This window comes from Gorilla gorilla, chromosome 15 (genome assembly GCF_029281585.2).
Source record: "Gorilla gorilla gorilla isolate KB3781 chromosome 15, NHGRI_mGorGor1-v2.1_pri, whole genome shotgun sequence".
NCBI classification, from domain to species: Eukaryota; Metazoa; Chordata; class Mammalia; order Primates; family Hominidae; genus Gorilla; species Gorilla gorilla.
The window spans coordinates 19,361,375-19,386,081 of NC_073239.2; the positions used below are offsets into that span (position 1 = coordinate 19,361,375).

The 24,707-nt window shown below is 36.7% G+C and overlaps 1 protein-coding gene and 1 long non-coding RNA gene across 29 annotated transcripts in view; one reads left to right on the forward strand and one right to left on the reverse strand.

Annotated features, from left to right (window-relative positions):
* MIPOL1 (mirror-image polydactyly 1) overlaps window positions 1-24,707 on the reverse strand; it is a 363,261-nt gene that overhangs the window by 264,050 nt on the left and 74,504 nt on the right. For all 28 annotated transcript variants that reach the window (XR_002008607.4, XM_019039995.4, XM_019040000.4 and 25 more), the window contains one exon: window positions 12,155-12,284. Coding sequence is in view for 27 of the 28 variants with exons in the window: in XM_019039995.4 (XP_018895540.4) it covers window positions 12,155-12,284 (130 nt within the window). In the remaining variant the exon portion in view is untranslated. The remainder of the gene's footprint in view (window positions 1-12,154; window positions 12,285-24,707) is intronic.
* LOC129526519 (uncharacterized) overlaps window positions 1-24,707 on the forward strand; it is a 43,138-nt gene that overhangs the window by 12,693 nt on the left and 5,738 nt on the right. The window lies entirely within an intron of this gene.

The following is a 24,707-nucleotide window of genomic DNA, read 5'->3' on the forward strand; positions in this document are numbered from 1 at the left end:
TGATTTTGTATCCTGAGACTTTGCTGAAGTTGCTTATCAGCTTAAGGAGATTTTGGGCTGAGACAATGGGGTTTTCTAGATATACAATCATGTCATCTGCAAACAGGGACAATTTGACTTCCTCTTTTCCTAATTGAATACCCTTTATTTCCTTCTCCTGCCTGATTGCCCTGGCCAGAACTTCCAACACTATGTTGAATAGGAGTGGTGAGAGAGGGCATCCCTGTCTTGTGCCAGTTTTCAAAGGGAATGCTTCCAGTTTTTGTCCATTCAGTATGATACTGGCTGTGGGTTTGTCATACATAGCTCTTATTATTTTGAGATACATCCCATCAATACCTAATTTATTGAGACTTTTTAGCATGAAGTTGTTGAATTTTGTCAAAGGCCTTTTCTGCATCTATTGAGATAATCATGTGGTTTTTATCTTTGGTTCTGTTTATATGCTGGATTATGTTCATTGATTTGCGTATGTTGAACCAGCCTTGCATCCCAGGGATGAAGCCCACTTGATCATGGTGGATAAGTTCTTTGAGGTGTTGCTGGATTCAGTTTGCCAGTATTTTATTGAGGATTTTTGCATCAATGTTCATCAAGGATATTGGTCTAAAATTCTCTTTTTTTGTTGTGTCTCTGCCAGGCTTTGGTATCAGGATGATGCTGGCCTCATAAAACGAGTTAGGGAGGATTCCCTCTTTTTCTATTGATTGGAATAATTTCAGAAGGAATGGTAACACCTCCTCCTTGTACCTCTGGTAGAATTCGGCTGTGAATCCATCTGGTCCTGGACTTTTTTTGGTTAGTAACCTATTAATTATTGCCTCAATTTCAGAGCCTGTTATTGGTCTATTCAGAGATTCAAATTCTACCTGGTTTAGTCTTGGGAGGGTGTATGTGTCCAGGAACTTATCCATTTCTTCTAGATTTTCTAGTTTATTTGTGTAGAGGTGTTTATAGTATTTTCTGATGGTAGTTTGTATTTCTGTGGGATCAGTGGTGATATCCCCTTTGCCATTTTCTATTGCGTCTATTTGATTCTTCTCTCTTTTCTTCTTTATTAGTCTTGCTAGTGGTCTATCAATTTTGTTGATCTTTTCAAAAAACCAGCTCCTGGATTCATGGATTTTTTGAAGGGTTTTTTGTGTCTCTATTTCCTTCAGTTCTGCTCTGATCTTAGTTATTTCTTGCCTTCTGCTAGCTTTTGAATGTGTTTGCTCTTGCTTCTCTAGTTCTTTTAATTGTGATGTTAGGGTGTCAATTTTGGATCTTTCCTGCTTTCTCTTGTGGGCATTTAGTGCTGTAAATTTCCCTCTACACACTGCTTTGAATGTGTCCCAGAGATTCTGGTATGTTGTGTCTTTGTTCTCATTGGTTTCAAAGAACATCTTTATTTCTGCCTTCATTTTGTTATGTACCTAGTAGTCATTCAGGAGCAGGTTGTTCAGTTTCCATGTAGTTGAGCAGTTTTGAATGAGTTTCTTAAGCCTGAGTTCTAGTTTGATTGCACTGTGGTCTGAGAGACAGTTTGTTATAATTTGTGTTCTTTTACATTTGCTGAGGAGTGCTTTATTTCCAACTATGTGGTCTATTTTGGAATAGGTGTGGTGTGGTGCTGAGAAGAATGTATATTCTGTTGATTTGGGGTGGAGAGTTCTGTAGATGTCTATTAGGTCTGCTTGATGCAGAGCTGAGTTCAATTCCTGGATATCCTTGTTAACTTTCTGTCGTGTTGATCTAATGTTGACAGTGGGGTGTTAAAGTCTCCCATTATCATTGTGTGGGGGTCTAAGTCATTTTGTAGGTCACTAAGGACTTGCTTTATGAATCTGGGTGCTCCTGTATTGGGTACATATATATTTAGGATAGTTAGTTCTTCTTGTTGAAGTGATCCCTTTACCATTATGTAATGGCCTTCTTTGTCTCTTTTGATCTTTGTTGGTTTAAAGTCTGTTTTATCAGAGACTAGGATTGCAACCCCTGCCTTTTTTTGTTTTCCATTTGCTTGGTAGATCTTCCTCCATCCCTTTATTTTGAGCCTATGTGTGTCTCTGCATGTGAGATGGGTTTCCTGATACAGCACACTGATGGGTCTTGACTCTTTATCGAATTTGCCAGTCTGTGCCTTTTAATTGGAGCATTTAGCCCATTTACATTTAAGGTTAGGATTGTTATGTGTGAATTTGATCCTGTCATTATGATGTTAGCTGGTGATTTTGCTTATTAGTTGATGCAGTTTCTTCCTAGCCTTGATGGTCTTTACAATTTGGCATGTTTTTCCAGTGGCTGGTACCAGTTGTTCCTTTCCATGGTTAGTGCTTCCTTCAGGAGCTCTTGTAGGGCAGGCCTGGTGGTGACAAAATCTCTCAGCATTTGCTTATCTGTGAAGTATTTTATTTCTCCTTCACTTATGAAGCTTAGTTTGGCTGGATATGAAATTCTGGGTTGAAAATTCTTTTCTTTAAGAATGTTGAATATTGGCCCCCACTCTCTTCTGGCTCGTAGAGTTTCTGCTGAGACATCAGCAGTTAGTCTGATAGGCTTCCCTTTGTGGGTAACCCAACCTTTCTCTCTGGCTGCCCTTAACATTTTTTCCTTCATTTCAACTTTGGTGAATCTGACAATTACGTGTCTTGGAGTTGCTCTTCTTGAGGAGTATCTTTGTGGTGTTCTCTGTATTTCCTGAATTTGAATAGTGACCTGCCTTGCTAGATTGGGAAAGTTCTCCTGGATAATATCCTGCAGAGTGTTTTCCAACTTGATTCCATTCTCCCCGTCACTTTCAGGTACACCAATTAGATGTAGATTTGGTCTTTTCACATAGTCCCATATTTCTCGGAGGCTTTGCTCATTTCTTTTCTTTTTTCTCTAAACTTCTCTTCACACTTCATTTCATTCATTTCATCTTCCGTCACTGATACCCTTTCTTCCAGTTGATCGCATCGGTTACTGAGGCTTGTGCATTCAGCACGTAGTTCTCGTGCCATTGTTTTCAGCTCCATCAGGTCCTTTAAGGACTTCTCTGCATTGATTATTCTAGTTATCCAGTCGTCTAATTTTTTTTCAAAGTTTTTAACTTCTTTGCCATTGGTTCAAACTTCCTCCTTTAGCTCGGACTAGTTTGATCTTCTGAAGCCTTCCTCTCTCAATTCGTCAAGTCATTCTCCATCCAGCTTTGTTCCGTTGCTGGTGAGGAGCTGCGTTCCTTTGGAGGAGGAGAGGCGCTCTGATTTTTAGAGTTTCCGGTTTTTCTGCTCTGTTTTTTCCCCATCTTTGTGGTTTTATCTACCTTTGGTCTTTGATGATGGTGACGTACAGATGGGTTTTTGGTGTGGATGTCCTTTCTGTTTGTTAGTTTTCCTTCAAACAGTCAGGACGCTCAGCTGCAGGTCTGTTGGAGTTTACTGGAGGCCCACTCCAGACCCTGTTTGCCTGGGTATCAGCAGTGGTGGCTGCAGAACAGCAGATATTGGTGAACTGCAAATGCTGCTGCCTGATCGTTCCTCTGGAAGTTTTGTCTCAGAGGAGTACCCGGCCGTGTGAGGTGTCAGTCCGCCCCTACTGGGGGATGCCTCCCAGTTAGGCTACTCGGGGTCAGGGACCCACTTGAGGAGGCAGTCTGCCTGTTCTCAGATCTCAAGCTGCGTGCTGGAAGAACCACTACTCTCTTCAAAGCTATCAGACAGACTCTTCAAAGTCTGCAGAGGTTATTGCTGCCTTTTGTTTGTCTGTGCCCTGCCCCCAGAGGTGGAGCCTACAGAGGCAGGCAGGCCTCCTTGAGCTGTGGTGGGCCCCACCCAGTTCGAGCTTCCCAGCCGCTTTGTTTACCTACTCAAGCCTGAGCAATGGCGGGCACCCCCCACCAAAGCCTCGCTGCCACCTTGCAGTTTGATCTCAGACTACTGTGCTAGCAATGAGAGAGGCTCCCTGGGCATAGGACCCTCCGATCTATGTGTGGGATATAATCTCCTGGTGTGCCGTTTGATAAGCCCATTGGAAAAGCACAGTATTAGGGTGGGAGTGACCCAATTTTCCAGGTGCCATCTGTCACCCCTTTCTTTTACTAGGAAAGGGAATTCCCTGACCCCTTGCGCTTCCTGGGTGACACGATGCCTTGCCTTGCTTTGGCTCATGCACAGTGCGCTGCACCCACTGTCCTGCACCCACTGTCCGGCACTCCCCAGTGAGATGAACCCAGTACCTCAGTTGGAAATGCAGAAATCACCCGTCTTCTGCGTCGCTCACGCTGGGAGCTGTAGACTGGACCTGTTCCTATTCAGCCCTCTTGGCTCCATGTAGTAATTTTTTAAAATAGGGAGGGGGTGCAGGGTGCAAAGATGATTATTTTGGCTAGATTACCTATGAAACAGGTGTTGGGAAGATAGTGAGCTAACAAAACAGAATTTTTCACTGATACCTCACAGCTTAGAAATAATCTGAGAATGAGTTGAGTAGACAGCCCAGAGAAAAGTAAGAAAAACTTTTCATGAAGAAAAGCCTTATTACCTAAGAATCTGTACAGAGGAAGCAAGAATCAAGGCTGGCTATGTTTTACTACAATAGTGAAACAAATAAAAGCCCAAAAGCAATATCCCCATGAAATTAGGATACGTATAGAGAGGCTAGATAGCATGAACCCTTAATGCTTGGCACCAAGCAAAATCCCACAGGCAGAAGACAGAACCTCTAGCAAAAGGAGCATACAGTCCCACAGAGGTCTTACCAAACTCCATTCCCATCCCATTGCCCTAGGGTTATATAGAAAGGTAGCAAGAGCAATGCCTTGCCAAGAAATGGCAGCTCAAAGAAGGCAAACAGACCTGAAAATAAAATGTTTATTAGGCTGGGCATGGTGGCTAACACCTGTAATCCCAGCACTTTGGGAGGCCAAGGCAGGCAGATCACCTGAGGTCATGAGTTTGAGACCAGCCTGGTCAACATGGCGAAACCCCATCGCTACTGAAAGTACAAAAATTAGCCGGGGCTGGTGGCAGGTGCCTATAATCCTAGCAACTCCGGAGGCTGAGGCAGGAGAATAGCTTGAACCCAGGAGGCAGAGGTTGCAGTGAGCCAAGATCACACCACTGCACTCCAGCCTGGGCAACAACAGCAAGGTATAAGACTCCTCAAAAAAAAAAAAAAAAAAAAAAGTTTATTAAGGAAATTCACTTGTACCATTCTGTTCTGCTAAAAGTTTTTGACAAAATTGCCTATTTCAAGTATGAGCAAGATGCAAAGAAATGATGTGACAACTATGAATACACCACAAATACAACACAAAACATGCAAAAGAAACTAGTTCATAATAAAACAAGAAATCATAAACCAATGTGCTATCATTTGAATGCCTGTCCTCTCCAAAACTCATGTTAAAATTTAATTGCCAGCTGGGCGTGGTGGCTTGGCTTCACACCTGTAATCCCAGCACTTTGGGAGGCCAAGGCGGGCGGATCATGAGGTCCAGAGATAGAGACCATCCTGGCTAATACAGCGAAACCCCGTCTCTACTAAAAATACAAAAAATTAGCTGGGCATGGTGGCAGGCGCCTGTAGCCCCAGCTACTTAGGAGGGTGAGGCAGGAGAACAGCATGAACCCGGGAGGCGGAGCTTGCAGTGAGCCGAGATTGCACCATTGCACTCCAGCCTGGGTGACAGAGCGAGACTCCTTCTCTAAAAAAAAAAAAAAAAATTATTGCCATTGTAATACTATTAAGAAGTAAGACCTTTGAGAGGTGATTAGGCCACTAGGCTCCTCTCTTATGGATTGAATTAATGTCATTATAGAAGGGCAAGTTTAGCTCCCTTTTGCCTCTTTTTGCCCTTCTGCTTTCCACCATGTGATGACTTGGCAAGAAGTCCCTTGAAAGATGCCAGCACCTCGATCTTGGATTTCAGGCCTCCAGAACTGTGAGCCAATAAATTTCTGTTCATTATAAATTACCTAGTCCCAGATACTCTATTATTGCGGCAGCATGAATGAAATAAGACACAAGGGAAAGAAGAAAATTTTCCTACCCATGGTTGGCATTTTATAAAGAAAAAGAAAAGAAAATCATTTCAATAAAATAAAAGAGAAGGGGCTAACACAATAAAGTGAAAAGAGAAATATAAAACTTAAGGAAGTAAGTTGAGAATCAAAAATAAACAAATAAATAACATTACATACATTAATTAGAAAGACCATGGAAAAGAACAATGACAACTGGTATTACCAACATAAAGGAAAGATTTGCAATCATCACAGTCAATGCAAAAGCAGATTAAAATATTAATCATTATTGAACAGATAACACGTAAGGACAAAAATGTCCCATATAAGTATATCTGGAGTCTCTAAAGTAGAAAACCAAAACATTTGTAGACCTAAAATTTTCATGAGCCAGTTGTGATTGCTCACAGCTATAATCCCAGCACCTTGGGAGGCCAAGCAGGGAGGATTGCTTGAAGCCAGGAGTTTGAGACCAGCCTGGGCAACATAGCAGGACCCTATCTCTACAAAAAAAACTTCTTTAGAAAGTAAAATTTCCATGAAATAATAGTATGGAACCATAAAAAAGCACAAGATCATTTCCTTCACAGGAACATGGGTGGAGCTGGAGGCCATTATCCTTAGCAAACTAATGCCAGAACAGAAAACCAGATACCACATGTTATCACTTATAAGTGGGAGCTAACTTATGAGAACACATGGACACATATTGTGGAACAACAGACACTGGGGCCTATTGGAGCGTGGGGCATGGAAGGAGGTAGAGGATCAGGAAAAATAACTAATGGATACTAGGCTTAATACTGGGGTGATGAAATAATCTGTACAAAAAAACCCCACAACCCAAGTTTACTTATATAATAACCTGCAAATGTACCCCTGAACTTAAAATAAAAGTTAAGTTTTTTAAAAAAGGTAAAATTTCCATGAAATAAAGGAAGAATCAAATAATCCTTTGAAAAGCATGCTGTGGTCCCTAAAACCTTATTAAAGAATGATGAACAATTGCCCTGATTCAGCCCTACTTTAAGAATAAAGGATGAATCCTTCAGGTATCTGACAAAAAAAGACAGACAAACACACACTCACAGCTGGGCACGGTGGCTCATGTTTGTAATCCCAGTACTTTGGGAGGCTGAGGCGGGAGGATCACTTGAAGTCAGGAGTTCCAGACCAGCCTGGCCAATGTGGTGAAACCCCATCTCTACTAAAAATACAGAAATTAGCCAGGTGTGGTGGCACTCACCTGTAGTCCCAGTTACTTGGGAGGCTGAGGTGGGAAAATAGCTTGGACCTGGGAGGCGGAGGTTGTGGTGAGCCGAGATCACGTCACTGCTCTCCAGCTTGGGCGACAGAGCCAGACTCTCTCTCAAAAAACAAACAAACAAACAAAACCCACACACACAAGGGGATGGGGAATCTGTCAAGACTTCTTTTCAGGCAAACAATGTCAGAAGACAAGAGAGTAACATTTTTACAATGTTTAGAATAAAAGGATATTTGACTCAAGAATTATATTCACAAAAAATTTGAAAACAAGGATAACACCCAGCCAATTTGAAGCATGTTAAATCAGAGAATAAGGTATTTATGAGCTCTTCCTTTGAAAGTGAAATTCATTCACCTGCTGTGATATTGTGAAACATATATTTGGTCATCATTCCACCCTTCCACCCCTTTCCTCACCTACAGGGAATCTCCAAAGTGATGTCTTTTTGTATGCTAATGATTAACTGATAGCTGGCAGCCCTTAGATACCTTCTGGATGGAGGCTGGTCATGAAGAGGGTTGCATGATTAAAACGTTGTGACTTTGAGCTTCAACCCCCAACCTCTGCAGAGGGACCTGGCAGTTAAGTTCATCACCAATGGCCAATGGTTTAATCAATCATGCCTATGTAATGAAGTCTCCATAAAAGGCCCAAAAGAACAGGATTCCTAGAGCATCCTAATAGCTGAACATGTGGAGGTTCCTGGAGGGTGGTGTACCCAAGGAGGGCACGGAAGCTCTGCACCTCTTCCCCCATACCTTGACCTCTGCATCTCTTCATCTGTATCCATTGTCATATCCTTCTTAATAAATGTAAGTAAGATTCCCTGAGTTCTGTGAGCTGCTCTAACAAATTAATCAAACCCAAAGAGGGGACTGTATGAACACTAACTTGAAGCTGGTCAGTTAGAAGTTTCAGAGGCCTGGACTTAACGATTTTTGTCTGAAGCAGGGCCAGTCTTGTGGGACTGAGCCCTCAACCTATGGGATCTGAGGCTTTTTCCAGGTAGTGTCAGAATTTAATTGGAGGACACTCAGCTGGTGTCCACTGCAGAACTGATTACTTGCTTGGTGTGTGGAGGAAATAACTACACATTTGGCCAAAAAAGGATTCTGTGTTGACTGTTGTGTTGAATAAGAGAAAAGAAGCGCATTGAGTTTGTGTTTCTGTTTCCACTGACACACCCAGGGATTCCTCACAATAAAAAATTCAGGGATAAAAATGCCATCTATAATAAAACTTCCAGCAATGATTATTCAATCCTTTTAAAGTTAAGATTAAACAACAGGGCACACTTTGGCTATAAAAACTAACGTGGCTATAGAAATGAATACAACTTTTATAGATTTTTTAATGTGAAATTCATAATGAAAAAAGCAGAGTTTTAAAGTGCTTCTTTCTTTCTTTCATATGAGAAAAGAACTTTTATCTGAGGAATGCAAGCCCTTTTAATTATCAGGCCCAGAAAGAATGAAAACGAGACTGCAATCATGTCCTACTTGCCACCCTCTGAGCTATGTATTCATCTTTTTTTTTTTTTCTTGAGACAGGATCTTGCTCTGTCACCCATGCTGGAGTGCATAGGTTCACTGCAGCCTCCATCTCTGGGGCTCAAGCGATCCTCCCACCTCAGCCTATAAAGTAGCTGGGACTACAGACATTTATCACCATGTCAGGCTACATTTTTTAAATAATTTTTTTTGTAGAAACAGGATCCCACTATGTTGCCCACAATGGTCTTGAACTCCTGGACTCAAGCAATCCTCCTACCTCAGTCTCTCAAAGTGTTGAGATCACAGGTGTGAGCTACCATGTCCGGCCTCTATTCATCTCTTCAAACTGCTTGCTATTGCCACAAGTAGCTATAAATTAACCTAATAATGCCATACCAGACACTATGACCCCACAACCTATAGCTTAACAATGTATAGCCAATCACTAATTAATGTTATTTCTTGTAAAGTAATTACAGTTCCTGACAAACTTTGTATCAGCCCACTCCCTGTCTCTCTTTTTTTGCATTTAAAAATTCACTCCTGGCCAGGTGCCGTGCCTAAGACCTGTAATTCCAGCATTTTGGGAGGTCAAGGTGGGCAGATTGCTTGAGCTTAGGAGTTCAAGACCAGCCTGGGCAACACAGCAAGACCCCATCTCTATTAAAAAACAAAACAACAACCAAAAAAAACCTCAAAAACTTAAAAAAAGAAAACAATTAATAAAAGTCCATTCTTAACTCCTGCTAATAGAAGTGTATTTCAGGGCAACGTGAATCTGAGCTCCCAGGCTGCAATCCTCAAGCTTGGCCCCAATAAACTCTCTACTTATATTAATTTTACTTCAACTTCTTCTTTTAAGGTCAATTCATACTTGAGAGTCACATGATATTGTCAATTGAAACAATTTATGAGAAAATTCTGACCAGGCCTGGTGGCTCACACCTGTAATTCTAACACTTTGGGAGGCTGAGGCAGGCAGATTGCTTGAGTCCAGGAGTTCGAGAGCAGCCTGGGCAACATGGCGAAACCCTGGCTCTATTCAATTTTAAAAAATAAATATAGATTAAATAAAAGAAAAAGAAAAAAATTGATGACTCCAACACCTTTTTTTTCAGTCTCATTTGTTAATATTAGAAGAGCGTTTAGAAAATTAATATAGCTTATTGAGAGAAAATATTGCATGAAGTTCAAAATTTTCTTCAGTTTCACCTCAATTGACTATTACTCTTAAATTCAAGTTAATACTTACCTAGCACCCACTATGAGCCACATATTTTTCAATATTCAGTGATTTGGCTAGGTGCAATGGCTCATGCCTGTAATCTCAGTGCTTTGGAAGGCCACGGTGAGAGGATCACATGAGGCCCAGAGTTTGATACCAGCCTGGGCCACACAGTGAGACCCCACCTCTACAAAAAACTTTAAAAATCAGCCAAGCATGGTGGCATGTGCCTGAAGTCCCTGTAGTCATAGCTCCTTGGGAGGCTGAGGTAGGAGGATCACTTGAGCCCAGTTCAAGTCTGCAATGAGCTCTGATTGCACCACTGCACTCCAGCCTGTGTGATATAGCAAGACTCTGTCTCTAAACAACCAACCAACCCATACATATATATATATTTTTAAATATATATAAAATATTTTACATATATACATATATAGTCAACAAGTAATTTAGTCCTTATGACAACCTGTGTAAGTCCTCATAACCTGCTCTATTATATACATTTTGTAGACCAAAAAAACTGAGCCTTAAAGACTTTGGGTAATTTGTCCATCGCTATACAGCAAGGAAGCAGCAGAACCAATATTCAAAGATAGACTGGGTTCAGAATCTGTGCTCTTAGTCTCCACATTACACTGCTTTTCAAATACAACAACATATAGAGAATGAATTGATTTTTATCCAATTAATTTATGGCTACCTCCAATCAACCCCAAGCCATCTATCCTTCTAGGTAATGATGTTTAGGTATGTAAGAGAAAATATTTGAAATAATATTTCCTTATAGATAAAGATGGTTATTTTGGAATAGGCATTGTGGAATTTAGGTGAATTTTTTTGTTTCTTGATTTGTTTTTTTCAGTGAGTTTAATGCTGTATAATGAGCCTATCAATCTTCAAAAAAAATGAAGCCATTAATCTAAACAAAAAACAAATATTACCTAATCACAACTTGGACACATATTATTAATTATTTATGGCTTTTTGTCTCCCCAGTGAACCATGTTTTAATTAGTACTTTACTCTGTTCCTCCACAGAGCCTAGTACAACACTGGACAAAGTAAACATGCCATAAGTATGCTGATTGATCATTAAATATTAGATTACTGGATTCTATCTATCTGTACAGGTAACATATTTCTAGATATTCTAGGGCCTTTCTACCCAAAGCATATTCCTTAGACTAGCATCATGTGTAACATCTGGGAGCTTGTTATAAGGACAGAATCTCCAGTCCCAACCCAGGCCTAATGAACCAGAATCTGCACTCTGACAAGATCCCCCAAGTGGTCGGATTGTACATTAGAATTTGAAAAGTACATATTTCTAGGGCATTGTTTCTCTAAGTGTAGTCCATCATTTACCTATCAGAATCACCTGGGTTGCTTTAAAAAATGTAGATTCTTAGGCTCCACCCTATTCAAGTATCACTCAAGTTTAAAAAACAAAGCTAAAAAAACTGCAAGTAAAAAGCAGTAAAGAACAGGAACAGGGATATTAAGCAGAGAGCAGTGAAAGACTCAGATAGCTGAAATGAATTTTAAAAGTGATAATGAGGAGAAGAGGAGATAATAAAAAGATGAGTCACATATGAAGGAACAACAAAACTATGAAGAAATAAAGAAAGTAATTGTATTGAGAGTGATGTGCATTTCTTTCTTTCTTTTTTTAAACTGACTGCTATTCCTTACAGGCAAACTAGCATGCCAAAGGTTTTAGAAAAAGACTGGAGAGGCCGGGCGCGGTGGCTCACACCTCTAATCCCAGCACTTAGGGAGGCTAAGGTGGGCAGATCACAAGGTCAGGAGTTCGAGACCATCCTGGCTAATGTGGTGAAACCCCATCTCTACTAAAAGTAAAAAAAAATTAGCTAGGCATGGTGGCAGGCGCCTGTAGTCCCAGCTACTTGGGAGGCTGCGGCAGGGGAATCGCTTGAACCCGGGAGGCGGAGGTTGCGGTGAGCTGAGATTGCGCCACTGCACTCCAGCCTGGGCAACAGGGCGAGACTCCGTCTCAAAAAAAAAAAAAAGAAAAGAAAAAAAGAAAAAGACTGGAGACATGCAATTTCCTAGTGTAACACATAAGCATAAGTCACATTTTTAAATATGTAACTACCACCTAAAGCATGCCTTTTATAAGTGTTCTTAATATCATACAGAGTTTTAAATGTGTACATACACTTTTAGAGACATTTCCATATGCTTGGCTCGTGCAATTGCTTCATCTCTCTCCTCAATGGCTAATTGCAGTCTAGACATAACAGCTTCATCACGTTCCTTCTGCGCAAAATACACTTCTTCAACCAGAGCTACCAAAATATATAAAGCGCACAATCAATCATAGAAAATAAAGGACAAATGTATACCTTTAGCAAAAATAAAAGCCATAAGTAATTATTACTGTAAGGACTACTCAATAAACTGAATTAATATCAATTAATCAATTCATAAAATATTATTTTTAATAATAGGTACTGCAAAACTGGGATACCACTTCATACCCCTAAAAAATTTAAAGCAAAAATTTAAAGGTCTGATAATAGCAAATGTTGTAAGCCTGTGAAATAAAGAAAACTCTCACGCATACTGCAGATAGGCAGATATATTTCTACAACCATCTGAAGAGCAATTTGGCAATGTTTATTGAAGTTGAAGACAGGCCTAGGCTAGCAAATCCCCTCTTTGGTATATAGCCTAGAGAAATTCATGCACATATGTAAATGTAAACATGTATAAAAATACTTACTGTAGTATTGCTTATAATAGCAAAAGCTTAGGCATAACCCAAATGTCCATCAACATTAACAGGAATAAATAAATTACATTCAGAATGGAATACTACCCAGCATTTAAAATGACTTGACTATGGACAAATGGACAAATCTCAAAAACAAAATGCTGACAAAAATAGCAAGTTTCAAAGTAAAATAACTCTACCAACTATTTATGAATAGACAGAATTAGTAAAAACAATACAATGAGCGGGCCAGGCACAATGGCTTACGCCTGTAATCCCAGCACTTTGGTAGGCCGAGGCAGGTGGATCACCAGGTCAGGAGATCGAGACCATCCCGGCTAACATGGTGAAACCCCGTCTCTACAAAAAATACAAAAAATTAGCCAGACATGGTGGTGGGCACCTGTAATCCCAGCTACTCAGGAGGCTGAGGCAGGAGAATGGCATGAACCCAGGAGGCGGAGGTTGCAATGAGCAAAGATTGTGCCACTGCACTCCAGCCTGGGCAACAGTGTGAGACTCAGTCTCAAAAATATAAATACATAAATAAAAATAATAATAATACAATGATCATGGAAAGGATGAACACAAAATTCAAAATAGTAATCATCTCAGTGGGAAGGTGGAAGGGGAGAAAAGAAAATGGGTAAGGGAAGAATAAAATAGGACAATGCTGTGCTGTTATAGTAGTGCACATCTGCACAGAGCAGGGGGCACTGTTGATATAGATTTTAATACAAATGGCATCATCTAGATTTTTGCAGCACTATATCAGGAGGTTTAATGTTATCTAAAATTATCATTTCTTAGGCATAATTTTATTGTTTGTATGTTTGAAATCTTACATAATTTTTAAAACATTACTGCAATGTGGGCCGGGCACGGTGGCTCACGCCTGTAATCCCAGCACTTTGGGAGGCCAAAGTGCTACAGAATATCCTTCCAGTAAGGGCAATAATAACAGCTTGGAGAAACCAACATGGTGTATCTTGCATAGTATGGAAAACAGTATGGTGTATGGAAGAATATGAGTTTTAACTGTGATTTAAGGTACTAAAGGTTAGCAAGCTTGTTTGTGTTAATTTCTTAAATTATTTTAGTTGAAGTTCAGGTATATAAAATGGGTAAAATACCACTATTCATGATGTTATGAAAAATTAAATTAGAAAATATATGAAAGCTCTTGGCCAAATAAATAAAATACAGTGGATCATCAACAAATGTTAGTTCCATTCTACCACTACAGTAACCATATTCAAACCACAGACACACAATGTGACTTAACTCCTAGACATATTAATAATGTGGTTTTGATTAATTTGTACTGCTTACATATTAAAAATCTAAGTCAAAATTCCTCAATTTTTAGCCTTTTTCATTGGCAGGCAAAAATTATGTAAGAGACTGAAAGAGAAATTATTCAGAATCCATTCTATATTGTATGCTGCATACCACAATTATATTAATAATAGTTTATCAAAAATATTGGCTGGGTGCAGTGGCTCTTTCAAAACAGCATGAGGCGCCAGGCGTGGTGGCTCACACCTGTAATCCTAGCACTTTGGGAGGCTGAGGCAGGTGGATCACCTGAGGTGAGGAGTTTGAGACCAGCTTGGCCAACATGGCAAAACCCCACCTCTACTAAAAATACAAAAAATTAGCTGGATGTGGTGGCGGGCGCCCGTGATCTCAGCTACTGAGGAGGCTGAGGCAGGAGAATCGCTTGAACCCGGGAGGTGGAGGTTGCAGTGAGTAGAGATTTCGCTATTGCACTCCAACCTGGGCAACAGAATGAGACTCTCAAAACAAACAAACAAACAAACAGCAACATCAAAAACAAAAAAACAGCGTGAGGAATTGATACAGTAGTCCCGTCTTATCTGTAGTTCCTTTTTCCATGGTTTCAGTTATTCATGGTCTGAAAACATTGTGAAACACTTCAGAAATAAACAGTTCATAAGTTTTAAATTACATATTGTTTTGAGTAGTGTAATGAAATTTTATGCCATCTAGCCCAGGGTGTGAACTGACTGGCTAATTAGATCCATGCTGAATACTCTACCACCACTTTTCCACTACTCACAATTAAGAAATACAATCATAACTACCTTCTTTTTTTTTTTTTTTTTTTTGAGACAGGGTCTTGCTCTGTCATCCACGCTGAGTGCAGTGGCACAATTACACCTTACTGCAGCCTCTACCTCCCAGGCTCCAGCCGGGTTTCACCAAGTTGGCCAGGCTGGTCTCAAATTTCTGGGCTCAAGTGATTCTCCCACCTCAGCCTACCAAATTTTTATTTTTTTGTAGAGACAAGGTGTCACTATGTTGCCCAGTCTGGTCTCGTACTCCTGGGCTCAAGTGATTCTCCCACCTTGGCCTACCAAAATGCTGGGATTATAGGTGTGAGCTACCATGCTGGGCCTAATAACTATCTTGATTAACTGTATATTAATCTGTAACAATCCTTGGGCAGGGATCCAATGTGGTGGTGCATGCCTGCAATCCTAGCTACACAGGTGGCTGAGGCAGGAGATCGCTTGAACCCAGGAGGTGGAGGTTGCAGTGAGCCGATATCACGCCACTGCACTCCAGCCTGGGCAACAAGAGCGAAACTCCATCTTAAATAATAATAATAATAATAATATTACTGCAATATTAGACAAAGAGGGCCTCAAATACCTGAATCGCTGAACCAAATTTTATTTATACTGTCAAACTACAAAATAAACTTCAGAAAAATTTTGAAATGCTCTTTTAGTTTGTAAGTGTTATATACAGAGGGCTTCTTTGGTCCTGTGTGATCAAGAGAAAACACTTTTTTTTTTAATGCTACTTCAAATCCAAAGATGTATATGTGCATTTAAAGGACATTACCATTTATGTATTCTAAGGTTAAAATTTAAATGCCAGAAAACACACATGCACAAACACATAAAATCTGGTTATAGAATTTATAAATGATAAGAATGTTTTTCAAATTAAGGTATTACTCTAAAGATTCAATGCAATCCCTATCAAAATTCTACTGTAATTCTTCACAGAAATAGGAACAGAAATAGAAATAGAAAAAACAATCTAAAATTCATATGGAATCACAAAAGACCCCAAACAGCCAAAGCAATTTTAAGCAACTACCATTTAAAATATATCACAAAGCCAGAGTAATCAAAACAGCATGATGGCTAGGTGCAATGACTCATGCCTGTAATCCCAGCACTTTGGGAGGCCAAGGCGGGTGGATCACCTGAGGTCAAGAGTTCGAGACCAGCCTGGTCAACATGGCGAAACCCCATATCTACCAAAAATACAAAAATTAGCTGGGCATAGTGGTGCATGCCAGTAATCCCAGCTACTCAGGAGGCTGAGGCAGGAAAATCACTTGAACCTGGGAGGCGGAGGTTGCAGTGAGCTGAGATCGCACCACTGTACTCCAGCCTGGGCGACAGAGCAAGACTCTTCTCAAAAAAACCAAACCAAACAAAACAACAAAAAAAACAGCATGGTATCGTCATAAAAACAGACACACTGACCAATGGAACAGGATAGAGCACCCAGAAATAAACCCACACAATTATGGTCAACTGATTTTCAACAAAGTGCCAAGAACACACAATGGAGAAAGTACAATCTCTTCAATAAATGGTGCTGGGAAAATTAGATATCCACATGCAGAATAAAAATAGGCATCATCTCATCCCTTATTCAAGAATCAGTTTAAAATGCACTAAAGACTAAAACATAAAAACTGAAATTATAAAACTACTAGAAGATAACACAGGGGGAAAGTTCCATGACATTGGTTTAGACACAGACTTCTTGAATATGACCCCAAATGCACAGGCAGTGAAAGTAAAAAAGACTAATAGGATTGCATCAAATTAAAAAGCATCTGCACAGTTAAGAAAACAATAATAAGAGACAACCTACAGTGTAGGAGAAAATATCTGCAAATGACACATTAATGAAAAGAATAATACCAAAAATATACAAGGAACTCGAACTATTGAATAACAATTAGGCTGACCAACATGGTGAAACCCTGTCTCTACTAAAAATACAAAAATTAGCCAGGCCTGGTGGCATGCGCCTGTAATCCCAGCTGTTTGGGAGGCTGAGGCATGAGAATCACTTGAACCCAGGAGGTGGAGGTTGCAGTGAGCCAAGATCGTGCCACTGCACTCCAGCCTGGGCGACAGAGTGAGGCTCAGTCTCAAAACTAAATAAAATAAAATAAATAAAAATGGGCAAAGAACCTAACAAATATTTCTCAAAAAAAGACACACAAATGGCTAACAGTTATATAAAGAAAGCTTAACATCTCTAATCACCAAAGAAAGGCAAACTAAAATCACAATGAGCTATCATCTCACCCGTTAGATCGGCTATTATCAAAAACACGAAAGACAACAAGTGTTGGTGTGGATGTGGAGAAAAGCAAACCATTACACAATGTTGGTGGTATTGTAAATTACTACAGCCATTTTGGAAAACGGTATGAGGTTCCACAAAAAACTAAAAGTAGAGTTACCATGTGATCCAGCAGTTCCACTTCCAGGTATGTATCCAAAGGAGTTGAAAGAAGTACGTTAAAGAGATGCCTACACTCCCATGTTCACTGCAGCATTACTCACAATAGCCAAGATATGGAAACAACTGATGTGCCAAACAATAGATAAATGAGTTTTTTTAATGTGGTACAATGGAATACAATACAGCCTTTAAAAGCTAGGATTCAGGTTTTTCAGCTGGAAAAGCTGAAAAAAAGAAGGGATATTCTGTCATTTGCAACAACGTGGATAAACCTAGAGGACATTATGCTAGGCGAAATAAGCCAAGCACAGAGAGACAAATACCTCATGATCTCACATATGTGGAATCTAAAAAAGTGGAACTCACATAAGTAAAGAGTAGAACAATAGCTACCAGAGGCTGGGGGTGAGGGTGGAGGAGGAAAGGAGAGATATTGGTCAAAAAATACAATTTTCAGTTAGACAGGAGGAATAGGTTCTGGTGATCTATTACACATCAAGGTGACTTATAATGAAGAGTAATGTATATTTCAAAAAGCTAAAATAATGGATTTTAAATGTCCTTATCACCAAGAAACAGTAAGTATTTGAGGTGGTGAATACATTAATCAGACTGATTTGATCATTTCACAATGTATGTACATGTACTGAAACATCACATTGCACTTCATAAATCTGCAAATCATACATCAATTAAGGGAATAATATATATGATTATTATTTGTCAATTAAAAATAAAACAAAAAAAACCCTCAAAACCAAAATTAAGGTATTTACTGCATGATAATTTTTAACATCTATTAGGTTAGATGTGAAATTTGTTGGTTATAAAAAATCCTGATTCTGGAATTCAGTACTTTTGAAGGATCAATATGCAACTCTCAAACATTTTTAGTAAAGAAAACTTAATTGTAAACACTGAGCTTTTCCAAGGTAGATGACTATTACAAAGTTCACTAGAAAATCAATATAGCATTTTAGTTGGAATTTGCTCATTAAACACCCACAGCTCTAATGCAAATTATGATGGAATGAATAAAGCAAATACGCATGCTTCTTTCTTTTTATTAAATGTAAAATCTACTGTTAATTGCATCTCGTATGTCATACAAACTTTTCTCCTTAACTGTTAAATAGAAGCTTTAACAAAAGTCATTAGAGATTCTCTTTCTTTGACTTGAATAAATTTCAATATTTGTTCAGTAAAGGTTCACAGCAGTTAAATTACATTAACAAATATTATTAGCTACTATGTAAGCCAACCAAGTAAAATACTTATATTGTAGGTAAAACAAATCATTGGGTGTTTACAATAATATTTGGATATCTCCATTTTTAAACACGGTTATCAAATATCCTATAATTCTTAGTCAAATGAGAAAGATTCAGAGAGGATCACCCGTACCCCCCTCAACCAAATACTCAAATTTGTTTAGTAAGCTAATTGTTTTCTAATATGGGCAAGAGTAAATATGAAGAAGCTGAACCATACTAAGTATGAGTTTATTGAGTCAAGGCAGAGTACATATTTTCTTAGTAGACCCAGGTCTATTGACAAATCCATATTCCACACTTTTCAAACTACTTTTAAAATACAGTACGAGTGAGACAGTACCTTGGATAACATTCTAGTTTAAACATTGGCTCATGATTCTCTAAATAACATAATTGGGAGGATAGACATTTCGCAGGAAAAAGAATCCATCTGTTAACATCTTATGGTAGTTATGTAAATATAAAAGGCTAAATTAAAAAGAAGGAAAAAGAAATCATTAGGATTTTAAAGATATTAAATAACTGGATAATAATTCATGTTGGAAAATTCTAAGCAATATAATATAGACAATAATTTTGTAAAAGACCAGACTTTACTACATATGAAAGAATCTCAAATTCTATGAATATCTACCATTAGTTTTACATGAGAAATAACCATCTGGAGAAGACTTATAATGATGTTAAATTGATTTCTTGCAAATATGAGAACAATTAACATTTATAAAACCACCACATATATATTCTAGAACTACAAACATTATATATTTTAATTTCCTTAATAATTGTAATTTTTCCTTCTTCGCATAAACTGGCTATTAGAAATTTTAAAATAGATGCTAGATGCCCCACACCAGTAGAAAATTAACCAAAACCGACTCAAATTAGTTCAATGTTTCTGTTTTTGGCATAACAATGCTGAATTCAACTTATTACTCCAGAACTTCTTTCATAGACCAGACTATTTGTTTTTTTAAAACTGGACTTTGCAACATTTTATACAATTACTTTGTAAATAACTTTTTCTGATTAAACAGTAGTACAAACTCATAAAAATTTAAAGGAGAAAAATATTTAGTATAGCTTTGTAACCCTGTAATTAAAATAAGCAGCATATGTTCCTATATTCTTCAGTATTCTTAAAAAATATAAAATAGCAGGTGAAATTTTATCATTTGGACATGCTATATGTGATTCAACTAAGATGCTCCTAATATTAGATTGTACACCATTTCCAACTATTGGCTATATAAACAACACTGTAATGGATATCTTTGTATACACATCTTTATGTATATACACACCTAATTACTTAAGAAAATTACTAGAAGTATGATGGCTAGATTAAAAGTCAGCTTTTAAAGCTCTTAATACACACTGTCAAATTTTCCCCTGTAAAGTTGCTGTAAATTTATACACTCAGCATCAGTACAGAAAGTGTTCAAGATTAATTTGAAAATTATGCAAAATAGTATGTCTCAGTAGCAAGACAATGAATCAAAAGCATTTTTTAAAAAACCCTCGATTACTATACACATGTATTTACTACAGAAAACTCAAAGACTATATTAAAAAAGTTTTCTGAAAATATGCTCTATGCTTACATTCAAAGATTTAATATATGTGATATTGGAGCTACCTTTTCCAATGTGAAAGAGAAAAGTTTATCCCCGAAGCACTAAAATCAGTATTGATAATTGTATGTCTTTTGAAATATAACTTAAAAAATTTTTATTTACTAAACAGACTATCAGCCTTAAATTTGATACCAAAATGAAAATTCTTTGAAATATAACTGCTATCTAAACATTCTCTAATCTCATTTCCTCTTTAGAATCATTAGACGTGTGAAAAAGTCTTTAGATAACTTTCTAAAAAGTTTTATTTTTGTTATTTTTATGTTTTAAATACCTTAATTACATATATTTTCAAAGGCTTGACATTATGCTAAAGTCCATTGTATGTTAAACCCAATAAAATATTTCCAGCTGTTGGCTATTCTTATGTATAATGGATCCTCCGTCTACTCCAATTTTATTGCTTTTCCAGAAAAAAAACAAACTCTTCTAGGAAGCAAGGATACAAATTGGTTATATTCTTTCCTCAAGTATTATTTGACCTGGAACTCGTCAGAATTCATTCTGATTCATATCCATAGAATTCTGTAGCCAAAGACAGTAATATAATCAATAGTCTATCAATATTTCTACCTGCTGTGTTTCACAGACATGGGCCTTCATGTTCTTATCTGAAATTAGTGTTCATATTCTTGAAATCCTTTTTCTTTTCAAATTAAAAAAAATACAGATATAAATTTAATGTAGCATTACAATTTAATACTATTAAGGCATTCAAGTATTAGGTTAAACGCTATCACATTTTATCGATGCCCATTATATACACAGAAAAATTAGATTCCAATATGTACTATTTCTTAAAGATAAAAATTATGCCATTTTCTGTTCTGGTAAAGAAAATTAACTCTTGTTCCTCTTAATTAGATGGTCAACATCATCTGAGATATGATACATAGTAACAGATAATCTTTTTACAAGAGAATAATGTAAACATTTTCTATAATATAATTTTTTCCCATTTTAATCCACTGGGGTGTCTTGATATACTTGCTATAATGGTAGATTACAAATCTATATTTTTACCCTTTACATTTTAACCTGAATAGAAAAACTTAAGTTGTAAGTTTCAGGGATTCTGTGACTGATCCTTTGAACAATCACAATTAAACTCCTCTTCTCTTTACCAAAAGAAAATAAACATTCTCTGTAATAAAAAATATATTGACAATATGTTTTTTTAATTTACAAAATATCAGTCTAAATTTGCATGCAGAGAAAGAAATCTATGTTTAAAGAGAAAAATCAAATGCTTGCATCATCAGTACAAGTAAGCTAAGCAAATTATGTAACCATTGAATTACATGTTAAAATGCAGTAAGATAGATTAGATGATAGAGAGAGAGAAAGAGAGAGACTTAAAAACACAAGACTTAGGAACTAAGGAGTTCTTTTGGCTAAAACCTAATATTGGCTTTATTTCAGTTTAATTGGAAGAGGATCTCAAATTCATCTTCTCCATGAGATATCAGGAACCTGGATTTCTCTTTGTACCAAAGGTTAATAAGAAATGTGTCTGCAAAAGTCAAACAGCATTAAATACCAAAAACTGATTATTATTCTACAGGAGTTGTTCTGTCATTCATAATCTCTCCATGCTCCAACCTTCCACAGCTAATCTTTAATGGATGACATGCAAGAAAGAAAAATAACTAACATATAAAGCAGAGGCTCTAAAGTGAGCTTTTAAGAAATAGAAAAATAAGGCTTTTAAAGAAATACAAATATTTTAAATATCACAAAATAACATATAAAACACTATTTAAATACTTTTATGTAAAATTCAAGCATCATCTGCATACTATAAAAGCAATAGAATAGAATTTAATAGAATAACAAAAATTAAAGAGACAAAAAACACTAGATAATGCCCACTGTGACTGTTTAGGAAAAATGAAAGGTTTAATTGAACAAGCTATTTTTAAAAGGCATAAAAACACATCATCACTGATATAAGAGCAAATTAATGGATGCAAATCAGGCCATAGCATACTATGTCTCATTGTTAAACTCAATTTAACTAAAATAAATTTTAAAATGCTTGTGTTTTAATGACTTTTTTTAGGTGAGAAGAGATACATACTCAAAGAACAAAAATGCAATGTTTCTTCTCTGCTTCTCTAAAACATCCCCCAGTATTTGAAGGTCATTCATACAATTTTCAAATAATATTACCCACATGTATAATTTAATGAGCTAAAACTCAGTAAAAAGTCTTAAACAGCTACAGTGAAGTAAATCATTAACACATAAGGAGTGAGATGGTCATTTCAGCTTTCCTAAGACTAAATAAGAATTATTTATTACACATTTTAACTTTTTTTTAGAGATTTTAAATTTTAAAAAAATATTTTCACACTTTTGAAATAAGGTTAATTCTAAAAATCTAGGAAAACTCAAAACTGAGGATCAAATTAAATAATAAATAAAAATTCTTTGTAAACTATTTCAACAAAAGAAATAAAAAATCAATTCCTTGTGAAACAAAACCATATATAAATAGCTATCCCATACTTATCTATATAATTAGTATGGGATAGCAATTTACATAACCACACAATTAGGAACACTTTGAGTATGTCCTCTACTAGATGAAGAAGTCTTGAGAAAACAAGATGGTTACATCATCATCTTATCATCATAATTATTATTTATTGAGTGCCTTCTATGGGTTAAGCACTTCGTAAACATTATCTCACTTAAGCATCACAACAACCTATAGTAGATTTTTAACTAATGCTTAGTGAGGCTGTCATTACACATGATAAGTGTCAAAAAGATTAGAACAAAGGTCTGAATCCCAAGTCTGCGCATTTAACCACTACTTACAACATGTATGGTGTATTATGATTGAGAAGTAATACCAGGCAAAAAAATGCCTGAGATCCCAAATCTGTCTTATATGCTGATCTATATTCAGTGTCTAACACAGTGCCTAGAACATAATGAGTCCACAATATTTGTTTGATTTGTAAAGAAGTAAGCATAGTTCCTCTGAAACATTTAAGTGCTTAATAAACAGTATCAATGATGGTGACAATGACAATAATGATGGTGATGTGAGAAAGGAAAAGAAAGGTAGTCAACCATCAGAGATTTTAACATGATAGGGGACACAGCTGAGTTTCAAACTATCATAAAATCACATTAGAATAACAGATTTGTGTTATGAAAAAACCAATGGGGAAACAAACGAAAAAGACTTGAAGCTAAGTAACAGTCTACATGAAAGTTTATCATAGGTACATATTGCATAAAAGCTGAAATCTTTTGCATCTCATTTCTTTTATTTTGAATTCACATTTGAGTAAAATGTATTAGTGATATTAAATATCTATATCTCAACTGTGATTTTATTAATAATCCAATACTGTGTTTCTTCTTTTGCTTGTCCATTTTTCAGTTTAGTGCCCTTTCAAAATCTATTAACAGTAACCCATTAATTTTTAATTAAAAGCCAAACAATAAAATGTCTTTTCATAACTGCTGGAAATGATGACATCAAAGATTTAAGAATTTCATAAACGTAAAAGCAATAAAATAATATTAATTTGAGACACAATTTACTGAGTACTAGTTATATACCATGTCCTTACATATATTAACACTAATCCTTAAAATAATCTGGTAAGTTGGTTAATATTCACATTTTACATCAGAGAAGATAAACCCAAAGAGGCTAAATAACGTGCCCAACGGTAGAGAATCAATATCAAGTATCCAAGCTGTAATTTGAACCTGGATCAATGTGACTCTAAGGATTTTGGTCTTCCCAATTGCTCCAAACTGCCTACAGAGAACTGGACATCTTTTGTTTTATGTGGTCTTGACTGTACCAGATTCTTCTAAATTATACAATCACCTTGGAAGACAAGAGGGACTAATATATATATAGATACATAATAAACATAAAGACATAAAAATAAATACAAGGAAAAGCTGAAAGACTAAAAAAATGGTGTGGGTAAAAAATGGCAAAACTGGATCACAGCCATCATATGGTTTTCATAAAACCATACTGTCTTTATGTCTCAAATTTTAAGATTAGAGTGCAAGTAATTTCTAAAAAAAAAATCACATCTTTTGAAAGCAATGTTTTTTTAACACTAAATCTATGCTCATTATAGAAAATCTGAAAAAGGCAGAAACTGTTCACTGAAAAATCAATAGTTTCACTTAAAGACCACCAACATTTGCCTCTTATTTTATATAATATACATGTATGTATATTTTTATTTTTATAAAATCATACTATAGTTTTCCCCCTATTTCACTTAATAGTTATGAAGTTTTTCTCATATCCTCAAATATTCTTAATTATTACAAAATGTCTCAAATTATAAATGTATCATAACTTATTTAATAATTCCCTTATGGTTAGACTGTTTTTAATTTTCTTGCTATTGCAACTAATATTATATGAATATCTTTAAATATAAATCTCTATATTTTACATACTCTAAGAAAATGCCTACTATTTCCTTAGGGTACCTCATATTTTAATTAACATTTTATTTTTTAAATCTATAGACAGATTGTCTCCTATTTGCTGTTTCC